Raw genomic sequence first — 13,242 nt, forward strand, 5'->3', positions numbered from 1 at the left:
CAAGAGTTAGACGCTTAACCAACTCAGCTACCCAGGCGCCCCTCTAAACAATATTTAATGTGTTGGCCCATGAATGGGTGAAATGTCTGCAACTCACTTTACATTAAGACATTTATTAAATTTATTTAGCGTCTTTAAAGTCGTGTTAAATGGAGGCATATATGAGCTTGTGCTTTAAAAACCTACTAGACCACTTGATCTTATTCAATGTCTGTACTTTATAGAAAGTGTAAGATGATGCTTGTTGAGTTTTAATTACGTAATAATATGCTACGTAATATACATACACCACACATGAAATTATGTGAAGTTTTTTGGACCTGTGATAGATAACCGTATACCTGAACATGAGCTTTCATGATTGCTTAGTCTATAATTTAACATGCAAAAAACTGTCCGTGTATGATTGTGATTAAATCTTTTTACAGTATCTCTTGTGACTCACATTCCAAGAAAACAGAGAGTTTTAAATATTTTTTAGAGGAACCATGTAAAAACCACATAACCTCCATATTTATATTTGAGTCTGCATCAAACATTTTTCACTTGGAAGAACTCCTTCCAAGAGGAGGAAAAAACAATCTATTTCTGAATGTCTTTATGCTTTAGGCTAAATTTCAAAGGACTGTCCTTGAGATTCTTGCATTAGGCATCTACTCTGTAAGATTAATGGAACTGTGTAGTTTGCATTTATTTTTCCAATATCCTAAAGAAAAAAAAAACACTAAAATTTCAATACAATTTTAAGAATCAATCAATACAATATTTTAGATAAGCAAAATGTCATCAGCTCTTCACTGTTCTTGGGTGAAATTTACTGATACAGATTTCAATTAATTTTCATAATGCCTTTTAAAATGCTATAAGGGCATGTCTTGCAAATTCTGTTGAATGTTCCTCTGAAGTTATAAATATTTAGACACAAATCTTATGATTGGATGTTGCCAATTGGCTCAATTTTGGCTCTGATGTTGGATGCTGGAGAGCCATTTCTAGGATGCTGGAACTTTTGGACAATTAAGGAATTCTGTATTGAGGCAGAATGCAGGAGTAATACAAATAATCCCCAGATATATTTCATACTTTATTTTAGATAGAATAAAGGAAGGCTGAAATCTTTTTGGCTAAGCTGTTTCTTAACATTATAATTTCTGGTTTGCTGTAATTAACTGAAATAACCTCTGGCCCAGAGAGGAAAGGCATCCCTACTTTTGGCAGCATCTCAGACAATGAAGAAACCTCAAGTCCAGTGCACTTTATACTACAGTCCTATAAAGACTGCAGAAAGAGCTATAACCACTTCCTTTTTGTGCAGATAATGCTAGTAATAGTTGGAAAGGAGTAGTACAGTGTCAAAAGTAGAAGTAGCACTTGTAAAGATGTTCAACATGCTTAGAGAAATGGAAAAAGCATCACAATGAGATACCATTTCACAATTACTAAGACGACTATCATAAGAAGAAAAAAAAGAAAGTAACATGTTGTAGAGGGTAAGGAGAAATTGGAACCCTTGCACATTGCTTGTTGAAAGATAAACTGGTGGGGTAACTGTAGAAAACAGTTTGGTGGTGCATCAAAAAATTAAACATAAATTATTATATGACCAAGCAGTTCTGCACATAGGTATATATTCAAAAGAATTGAAAACAGGGACTCAAATACATTTTTTACTCATGAATATTCATAGCATATTCAAAATAGTCAAGAGTTGAAAACAACCCAAGTGTCCATCAACAAATGAATAAATAAAATGAAAGTACTATATTCACACTATAGAATATTATTCAGCCATAAACAGGACTGATGTTCAGATACATACTACAACATGCACGAGGCTTGCAAACATTATTTTAAGTGAAATTACCCAAACCAAAAGGTGACTACTATTTGATTCCACTTATATGAAATATCTAGAATAGGTAAATTCATAGAGACAGAAAGTAGATTAGAGGTTACCAGGGCTGGGGTGAGGGGAAGTTTCCCTCCAGCAACCCTCAGTTTGTTCTCTGTATTTAAGAGTCTCTTATGGTTTGCCTCCCTCTCTGTTTTTATCCTATTTTTCTATCCCTTCCCCTACGTTCATCTGTTTTGTTTCTTAAATTCCATCTATGAGTGAAGTCATGTATTTGTCTTTCTCTGACTTTCTTCGCTTAGCATAGTATACTCCAGTTCCATCTATGTTGTTGCAAATGGCAACATTTCATTCTTTTTGATTGCCAAGTAATATTGCATTGCATGTGTGTGTGTGTGTGTGTGTGTGTGTGTGTGCGTGTGTATCAATCACACCTTCTTTATCCATTTATCACTTGATAGACATTTGGCTCAAATTTTCTATAGAAGTTCATAATTTGGGGTGCCTGGACGGCTCAGTCGGTTGAGCATCTGACTCTTGATTTCAGCTCAGGACACGATCCCAGGGTCATGGGATCGAACCCCATGTCAGGCTTTGTACTGAGTGTGGAGTCTGCTTAAGGTTCTCTCTCTTCTTCTACCCCTCTTCCCTGCTTGTACTCTCTATATATAAAATAAAATTTTAAAAAATCGTTCATAACTCTAATAAGTAAAAATTATGAACACTGACAATAGGTGTGATGCTACATAAAACATTTGATATATTTGATCAATCATCAGAACAACCCTATAAAGTGGATGCTAATCCTCATTTTTCAGAAGATCAATACTGAATTTCAGGTTTAAAAAATGTGTCAAAGACCACATGACTAGAGTAGAACTAGCAAGGAGAGCTAGTATTTGAATCTATGTTTTTTGTGTCCTGTGATCCATAGTTGGTGCTATGATCCATTATGTTCAAAGTATAGTTGAATGGTCATGGTCAGATTTTACAGAGAGGACTTATTCTAAAGGGCAAGTCTAGAAACAGAAAAGACAGCAGTCATGTTGAGAACAAAAATGCATTGCAATCTTAATTTAGATTGAAAAAAGAAAGATTTTGAAAAGTTTCAAAATAGATGTCTAAAACTACTGCTTGTAGTCTTGGATAGCCTTTTCCGCAGATTCAAGTATTCTATGACAGGAATGGCCTTTATTCCTGATTATAAGGTCTACTATTTAGTAATATCCACTGAAATGAAATTGGCATGGATTACAAAGTTAACACTATAATTCAATGAAAGGTATTTTCAAAATTATTATTGAAAAAGGGTATGGATGTTCCTTCTTAGGCCTTTACTTTTAAGTAGCAACCAATATTTTCTTCTATATGCAAAAAAAATTTTTTTTTCATAAATGAACTGTATTATCTTATGAGCTGCTTGACAGGAAGTCTAGTTAACATTTTTGAGTACCAGATGTATTACCTACATTACTTCATTTAATTCTCATAACTGTGAGGTTGGCATTATTAGCCTGACTTTCATTAGCCTTTCTTACATAATAAAGGAAATAAAACAGAAGCTTAGAAACCTTTAAGTTGTACCTTCCTTAAGTGAAGAACTAGTGACTGACTCCAGATCTGTCTGATTCCAGCGCCCATGTTTGAGGCAAACATGATAACCACTGCTCTATGGAAACAAGATTGCAGTGTCCGTGTTAGTTCTAATGAGATATATTGCCTCCCAGGGAGATGCCCCCAAAATATAAATGGAACTGAAGAATACCTTTTTTTTCATCTTACGGAAATATATAATGCAGTCTTTATAATTGGCTACTAATAAATTAATTTATTCTTTCAGAAAAGTCTTTCCCTGAAAGTGTATGTGTCTTTTAAAAAGAGAAAAATGTGTTAGCTGATATAGGCATTGATTCCTGAGCAAAGTTTTTGGCTCATTGTGTATATTTCTTGGCATTCCAGTGGAAGAGTCTCATGTACCTAAATATCCTACAGTCTTGCTTAAAAAAAAAAAAATATTCCTCAAGGATGAGTGTTTTCCTCTTCCCTTCTAGTTTCTATGGTCTTGCCATCTCTGTTACCTTCCCTTAAGGGGCCAGATGTGGGGGGAGGGGGAACCATGACCAAAACATAACTATAATTATGCATTTTTTTTCTTATAAATTATAAGGCTAGGTAATTAGTATGAATGTATGACTGAAACCCAGAAAGTCAAAGAAACAGCCCATAGAGATGGAACAGAAAGAGCCCTTACTTGTATGTTGATTCTAGAGAATCTAGTGTAAAGTCTGTGATTTTGTATTCAGCCCTTAATGGGTCCCAGTCTCAGTTTTAACTGTTAATTAGTCCTATGAATGTAAGCAATTTATATTACCACTCTGAAACTCATTTTGAAAATCTGTGAAATGTAAGTGGTAAGACATTTCTGGGTTGTTGTGAGGATTCATTCCCACTAATACTTTAAAGTTCTTAACACAGTGCTTGACATATAATGTTCAGTCAAAAGATAAGATGTAATTAAGTGTTTTTTTAAAAGTGGTCCTAAATCTAGATAAGTATGGTAAATTAAATATACTCATCTCTTCTACCTTTCTGTATGTCTCTCCCCTCAAAAAATCACTAAATGACACTAAAGGGGACCCAAACAAATAAAAGACAATAAAGAAACTAGCAAAGGTAAGAGGTAGGCAGTATCATGGACTTAGCAGAGGCTAAAACATTGTAAGCTTAGTCCATTAAGGTGAAATTCATATGAGGCAGGCTGCTCTTTCCTGCAAATCCCAAGAGAGCCTCAGGAAATAAGGGCACCAGGTGCAAAGCTGAAGGAATGGTTGAAAGTCACCCTGCAGCCTATCATTCTTAATTCAGATAATTACTGTACACCCTAGCAAGACAAAGGAGGGATCGAACATGATACTCTGACCACATAAAGAGGAGTAAGGCAGGGACTAAAAACTGGGAGATTAAATCAAAATCCATTTTACAATGAGCTTTTCACCCCCATCCCCTTTGCTTATATCACTCCTAGAATGCTGCATATTTATTTGCCTTACAGCACCAGTGAGAAGATTGGGGAACTTTTTTTTTTTTTCGAGGCCAAAAGAGCAGCCCAAGAGAATGTGTATAGACATGACATTTGGGAATTGCCACCACAACCAGGAAAAAGCCAGCTTTTTGTACCTACTGTGAAACTTGCCCACATACGCAGAATTTCTTACCAGCTTTTTTGTGTCTGAAATTTTAGTATGCATGAACTGAAAAAGATTACCAAACATTGGAGAAATGTCTTAAATGAGAAAATTACCGACTCAAATAAACAGAAAAGGAACTCTAGAAAGAGCAGAGCCCTTGCCCCTACCCTCCTCGCTCCAAAAAGTTATAATCAGTACATTCAAAAAGAAGAGAACAGAAAAGATGCAACTATAATTCCCATTTTTCAAAAAGGGAGTGCGATGAGATAAGTAGCAATGGTTGGCCCATAGCAGATACCAAATATTGCTGATGTCTCTGTTCCAACAGTGGAATAGTTTCTTGGTTAGTTGCTCATCCAGTCCATGATTCTGTTTTCAAAGAGAATCTGCCTTATCCTTTGCCCTACTATTGTTTTTCTGGAATACAGTGTGAGGGCATGCCTCAAAATATAAACCATGCTCAATTATCAACCAGCCAGTACCATTCCTAGGAATATTTCATAAGGCCAAAATTGTACAAGTTCCCAAAGATGCATCTTTATATTGTTCTCGATTAGCTTCATTTTACAAATTAACTGTGTTTAATTTTAGGGTTTAAACATGTCATTTAGCATTTTTCTGAATCATCTCCCCAATATTAATTAGTATTTATTCAATAAACTATCTTATTTAATATTATTCTGAAAAGAACAAAATCAGAAGCATAGATTGGTCAAATGCAAGTGAGGCCTTATCTGACACATAACTTGTAATAACTTTTACAACTTGTAGCTTTTAGTTTTAGGTAACATCTAGGTACTACTGAGGCTACTTTTAGCTAGTAGGTAATTATTACCGTTGATAATGAGTACACAGATAAGATTATTGCTGAAGTGATTCATTAGAGACCTGGCAATTTACTTAGCTTCTCTGAAGTCTCTGATCACTCATCTGAAACAAGAAAGAATATTGCCTTAGTTTGTTATGGATTTAATATGATACAGCCACATACAAAGCCCCTTTAACAATGCCTGACATCTTAAAAAAGCTCCAAAAATGTTAACTACTGTTACCTATATTTATAAGTCAGTAACTTAATTATATTTTCTCAAGTATAATTTCTCAATTATATTTTCTCAATTTTATTTTCTCAGTAATTATATTTTCTGTAGGATGCTTCTTTCCAATGGTAATTTAGGGTTTATTCTTCTAGAAGAAAGCTCAAAAATAGTCTTCCATTATAGTGTACTATCAGAATTAAGAAATAGAGTTTAGGAATGAATTTTCTAAACAGTGCATTGTCATTTTAGCTAATGTACTAGTTCTTAGACCACTAGAGAAACTTGGCCTACTTACAATTAATTACTTAATGATTTCCATTAGTCTGACTTATTAACATAACAATTCTTTTTAAGAAGAAATAATTTTCAAAGTTATTATTAGCTCTGAAAAGTTTATTTTGTAGTTTAATCCTAATAGTTTTTATTGGTTCTATTTTGTTATGTTTACCCCTACCCCCAAAGCCTAAGTTCAATATTTTTTGGTCTCATATGAGAATTGTATCATTTTTAAGTCTAATTATTTAAGTCTAACTAATAATCATTTTATCATTTTTAAGTCTAATTGTTTACCTGGTATAAGATTTTTTAACTTTTTTCTTGTGTGCGTATTTTAAATAGGATTAGATTTTTTTTTCTGATTCAGTGACATTTTGTGTGCATCTAGATTTTACATAGAATACAGAATTAAAGTCTCAGTTATGACGTAGCATGTGATAAGTCTACTGATTTGTTAGCTGCTATTCACAAATTCATATGGTACCAATAATTTCTCATAGGCATGCCATGGTTAATATCACAGTTTGGATTTGTTTTTAATGAAAAAACACATCTTGTGATTTTTCTTATTTTCTTGAAAAATAAAGGTAAAACGTAACATTATAATTAAAAATAAGAATAATAGATTCTCTTCCCAGGCATAACTATTTTGGTGACTTTGTCTCCAAGTAAACTGCCTCCTTAAAAAATACTTTACATCAGACAACTTTGAAAGACATTGTAAAATATCGGGTGTTCAAGTAAGTTCATATTTTAAGGAGGCTTCAAAATCAGAGAAATCAGAAAAAGTATTCTTATTTGCCTGTAGTAACTGAATGAGAAATCTGTGTGAGTAGGCATATGTATTTTTCTTTGGGGTTGTGTTTCCTCATAAAAGTACTGTTCCAGAACAAGTACCTGGCTTCTCTATATTGAAGATATTAAGGATACAAAGGTTGAATTTTCTTAGAAAACTTCAAACTCTGAGCGCCTACTCCATGATAACTGGCTGATGGTTGTGTATGCTTTTTCACTAGCACATTAGAATAAAAGTAAATGTATGGATTCTGTGTATTGTTACATTAGCTACCACATAAATTCCTTTGACTGTTTTTATTGATTTATTTTCTGAATCTATGGTAAAATCTTGAAGTACAATAATTTTTCAATTTCTTTTAGTGCTTTACTAGAAACACAAATAATATGATAGTTGTTCATCAAACAAATATCAGTTCTTATCTGATTGCTTCTTTTGCTGCAAACTAATAATTTTAGTGAGTAATTTTTCTAAATTTAATTTTGATGAAAGATATTTAATACTTTTCTGATTTATTTTCCAATTTGGAGTAGTTGTGCCTAAGTTAGATCTCATATCATGTACTTTGTTGAGTTTGGAGCCACAAAAAGATCTCTTGGCCGATTGAAGAAAGGTGAATTCAGTGGGGTTTTTTTGGCTTGTATGCCTTCATTTTAGCAATCTTCCCATTGTTTCCTCTAGTGACTACTTCAGTAGAACCAGACAAATGGATTCCACAAGCTGTACTCCTTGTTGATAGATTATTGGTCTCCTAACCATAATCATAATCCATTTATCTTTCCTTGTAGCATCAGAGGCTCCTTGAAATGCTAGATACAGAGAAGGAACTGTTAAAAGAAAAGATAAAGGAAACTTTGATTCAACAGTCTCAAGAACAGAAGGTAATACTTTAAGTTTGCTCAGAGTGTAGAAAGAACGTGTTCTATTACCTCAAATAATTACCTCAAATAATACATTCACTGTCTACCCAACTGTCTTATCGTTTACAGGTAATATTGGAAAAATGTTTGGAGGAAGAAAGGCAAAGAAATAAAGAGGCTTTATTATCTGCTGCAAAGGTATTTCTATCTGTAATAATGGTATTCTTTGTAAGTAAGTGGAATTTAAAAACTGAGTTCATAGTATAGTATAGTCAATCTACTTTTTTGCATAAAACCTCATTACAGAAAAACCAAATAATTTTTTTCTTTCTTGTTTTTCCTGTTAAAGTTAGGATATTGCTGTTCCTATTATTGTTAAATTTAGGAATAGAATGGCATTAAAATATTGTAGATTATTAATTGTTAAAAAAGAATATATGTTGGGATACTAATAAACTCTTGGTATTTAATAGGTATCCTCACAAATAACGTATGAGCATGTGTGTATATATATATGTGTGTGTGTGTGTGTGTGTGTGTGTGTGTGTGTGTGTATGTGTTTATGTATGTATTTATAAAGATCTATGTTTTTGGGGCAGCTCAGTCGGTTAAGTGTCCAACTTCAGCTCAGATTATGATCTCCCAGTCCGTGAGATCGAGCCCCATATCGGGCTCTGTGCTTACAGCTCAGAGCCTGGAGCCTGCTTTGGATTCTGTGTCTCCCTCTCTCTCTGCCCCTCCCCCACTTTCTCTCTCTGTCTCCCTCTCTCTCTCTCTCTCTCTCAAAAATAAACATACATTAAAAAATATTTAAAAAGATATATGATTTTTAAAGTCAACTTTGAAATACCTCTTCTAAATAGTATGTCCGTGATATTAAATATACATATGCCAGCAAGTACATATATAGCACTAACTTTTGAGATCTGGATTTAAATTTAAATTTAGTAAGGCAAATATCTGAAAAGTTTAATATTTGCAAATCTCTGTGCCAGGGGTGGAACATGAAGGATGACGATGATTTTGTCTTAAAATATTTACAGTCACATAAGAAAAATATTACTTATTACCAATAAGGCAAGGTGGAATGCATTAAATTACTATGAGTATATAGACAGTATTTCCATGTCATAGGAGTTTTTTAACAATAAACTACTTTTAAAATTAGCTTGAAGGATGACTAATATTCTGAATTGTGAGTCTGAATTTTATTCTACAGGTAACGATGGAAACATTGAAATTTTGAGTGTAGGTATGATATAATGCTAACTTACGTTAATTTGGGGGAAATTAGAGGCAACAAAGGCTAGAGGCAAGGAAAGAATAGAGTGTGTCCAAAGTCTATGTAAAAGATAGCGAGTGGCAGAAATAGAGTAGTAGTAATAGTTTAAAGGAAAGAAATAGACAAATTCTAGAAATAGGAAATGGAATCAGGATATATGTTTGGTGTGGATAATACAGAAGGAGGCCATGTTGGGAACTCCTAGAGTAGTGATTCAGAAACAACATGGAAAGTGGTACTATTTCTCTGGTATAGTTTGAGATGCCTGTGATATATTCAAATAAGGCAAGTAGGCAACTAAATCTACCTCACAGCTCAGAGGAGAAAGGAACGACCTGAAGATGCTAATATAGTTTATTTCTTTTTTTCAGCAAACAGATGGAATGGTAACCACAGAAATTATTGTTATGTATAATCACCTCACAGGAGAGTATAGAGTAACAAGAGATGCAAGGTCTGAGCACTGAAAGTCCAAAATTTAAAACCCAGAGAGAGAAGGAAGTTATAAAGAACTGAATAGAGTCAGCCATATAAGTAGAAATAAGAGCAGCATGCTGTTATGCAAACCAAGAAAAGGAAAACAGAAATAGTCATATGTAAAATGTCACTTCAACATCAAGATAAGTAAGGATTAAAAAAGGAAAAAATTGTTATTTGGATTTAACAAAATGGAGAGCATTGGTGAGCACCGTAAGAGAGTAGTTTCAGAGAAGAATCGTAGAGTAAAACAGGAGTTCAGAAAATGGTAACTCAGCTTTGAAAACTTGTGTCAAATTTGGCTAACTGGAAGAGAGAGAAGAGTGTTAACTGTGGACATCAGAGGTGGAAGGACCATGGACATTACTGCATCCCAAAGTATGATGGTTTTCTAGAGAGAAATTCCTATGTTTGAGTTGCAACTGAAGTTGGTAACTTTTATGGAACACCATTTTAGTGAATAATAAGGTTATGCAGACTTTAGTATTTGGCAGACATTTTCTCCAAAGTAAATAGAGTGAGCCCAGCATCTCCAGAAAACTAACAGTTTTTGTTGCCAATGATAAAATTTGAGCTTTAAAGCAAAATTAGAATTTTGGAAAATTTGTATCTGTTTTCAGATAAAGACTTTTATTATGAAATTGATGGTGACATTAACAAATTTAACCTTTTTTGTTATGATATAATGAAATGTGTAAACATCTAGAGGAGATGCATAATTTATTGCGTTAATATTTTCCAAATAAAAATGTTTAAAAAAATCACACATAGATAAAGGACTCATTCAAAGTGCAAGAAAAGACTGTAATATAGTAAGTAGCAGAATACAAAGATTTCATTGCCATTATGTGATTTTCCTTATCGCAACTACCCTTTAAGAGCTATCCCTTGATAAGTTTCAGTATGGAATCACCAATATTTACAAAGATATAAACTGGCTACTAAATACTCCTCCCTTTTCTACTACATGTCTGTGTGAGACTGAGTTTTCTTTATATACTTCAACCAAAAACCATTTTACAAATTTAAAACAGAAGGCCGGTATGAGACCTAAATTTCTTCTATTAAGTGAGGCATTAAGGAGGTTCACAGATATTCTTTTCACTTCTAAGTGTTGGAAAATATAGTTATTTTTCATAAAAGATTATTAATATACAGAACATCTAATGTTAATATAGAGTGAATTAATATTTTTATTTTGTCTTGGTTTGAATTGCTGATATGGTAATCTTAATATGTATAGCCAGCATAAACAAAAGCTCTTTTAATTACTCAGTAACTTTTAAGAGTGTAAAGAGATCCTAAGACCAAATAGTTTGAAAACTGTTACTTACTAAGGTAAAGCTTAGTTTCTTTGAAGTTTACATATGCCTTGGAAATAATGTATGGATATTTGTACAAAAACAAATATTTGATTCTGCACCAGGTATTAAGTGCATAAAAACAGCAGTGTCAGAACTAAACCCTATAGAATTCGAGTTTGTACCTTTTAAAGGTTAACCCACATCTTTCTTATTCAAGGACTTATGCAGTCACTCATTCAAATATTTTCATTAGAGTCATTATTTGTTTTGAAGCTTGAGAAAGAAGCAATGAAGGATGCAGTTTTAAAAGCCATAGAAGAAGAAAGAAAAAATCTGGAAAAAGCCCATGCTGAAGAAAGGGAGTTATGGAAGACTGAACATGCAAAAGATCAAGAGGAAGTATCTCAGGCAATTCAGAAAGCAATACAAGAACAGAGAAAAATAAGTCAGGTTAGTAAAATTAACTCTTTGTAACTGTCTTTTTCCTTGTTTTGCTCAAAATGAAGTTTCCTTGTTATTTATCTTAAAATCACCTTAGTGAACATATCAGTTTAATTATTTTGTCTATAATATTAATATTTTATGCTAATAATTTTTAGTATATCAGTATACTTCTGCTTTCAGATACTGAAAATTCAGTAACTTGGGGCGCCTGGGTGGCTCAGTCAGTTGAGCGTCCTACTTCAGCTCGGGTCATGATCTCGCAGTGTGTGGGTTCCAGCCCCGCGTCAGGCTCTGTGCTGACAGCTCAGAGCCGGGGCCTGTTTCAGATTCTGTGTCTCCCTTTCTCTCTGACCCTCCCCCGTTCATGCTCTGTCTCTCTCTGTCTCAAAAATAAATAAACGTTAAAAAAATTTAAAAAAAAAAGAAAATTCAGTAATTTATAATTTTATCTTTTGACTATTTTTTAAAAAGTCAGGATCCAAATTTGTGTCTAGTTATTGCAACTATGTTAAACCTCTGGTTTATTTATTTTTTTCCTTTTTCACATACACACATACAGACACAATCAATATAAAGTATTATATATGAGTAGAAAACAGTTTGATCCCATTAATTATACCCAATATGTGTATCTATATATCTGTAGTTGATACTGATAATTAATAGGACCTCACAGATAATCCCCATGGTTTCATAAAAGGTATCACATATCAAGTATGGCCTGTATACAAAATAAACTTTTGTCTACTTATCTGAACAATTAAAAACTACATTGTTTTCATTTTCCATAACTGAATTTGCATGGCTGTATTTTCCATGTATTTAGTCTTTTTGTTATGTAGGCAATCAGATACTTGAGTAAATCTTTCCTTAAATAAGTATATAAAGCAAAAGATAACATTTATAGAAGTCTTTGTTTTCCATGATCAAAGCATTATATATACTACCACTGTTTATTCAACCATACATTATGAATGTAGCTAAAACGACTTGTACCAAACAACCTGGAAGCTTTTCTTATGATTAATTAGCCAATCTAAACTCAGTGCTCTTAACATCCAGGGTAAATGTTATACACTTTTTTAAAAATGTCACTTAAATTTATACTCAAGAGCACATAGTTACTCATTTGTTACAAAAATTAAACAGATCTTTAGGTAGTATTTATGGTAAGATAACAGTTGTGTGGTCACAGATCTCATTCGTTTATTTCCTGGCCTTTTCATTTTGAGTAACGATTACTTTCTAATTCCTTTTGTAATCTGTTGCTAGTATCATCAAATATATATTGAGCACATATTGTATGTAAGATGTTTAATTGTCAGTTCAGTTGGTTGGAATTCTGTGCTAGTAAGGTCACGATCTTTGGTTAAGTTCTGATTCGAGAGAGTTTACTTAAGACTTTTTGTGACCACAGACCACTCCTCTAACCTCACATAGATGTGGGCTATTAGTCACCGTGAAATTGGGCAAGAGGGCATGAATAAATCAGCACATGGTCATCACTCAAACAGAAAAGTATATATCGTAAAGAGCATATTTCTCTGCTGGTTTGTCGGGGACATTCTTGTCTCTAGAAAACACTACAGTGTATAATATACTTTAAGAACTGTTTGCCACAGTTTCAGAGTACTGTGAAGATAATCCAAGCATGTCATGAATAAATGCATTGTATTTATTTTCTTTCCAACGTTTGCATATTTTCCATGCATGTGAGAGAGAG

At 33.3% G+C, this 13,242-nt stretch overlaps 1 protein-coding gene across 8 annotated transcripts in view; it reads left to right on the forward strand.

Moving 5' to 3' along the window:
* CCDC91 (coiled-coil domain containing 91) overlaps positions 1–13,242 on the forward strand; it is a 357,464-nt gene that overhangs the window by 257,074 nt on the left and 87,148 nt on the right. For all 8 annotated transcript variants that reach the window (XM_049625214.1, XM_049625210.1, XM_049625213.1 and 5 more), the window contains 3 exons: positions 7,941–8,033; positions 8,142–8,210; positions 11,349–11,525. In XM_049625214.1, the coding sequence (XP_049481171.1) occupies positions 7,941–8,033; positions 8,142–8,210; positions 11,349–11,525 (339 nt within the window). The remainder of the gene's footprint in view (positions 1–7,940; positions 8,034–8,141; positions 8,211–11,348; positions 11,526–13,242) is intronic.

This window comes from Panthera uncia, chromosome B4 (genome assembly GCF_023721935.1).
Source record: "Panthera uncia isolate 11264 chromosome B4, Puncia_PCG_1.0, whole genome shotgun sequence".
Lineage (NCBI taxonomy): Eukaryota > Metazoa > Chordata > Mammalia > Carnivora > Felidae > Panthera > Panthera uncia.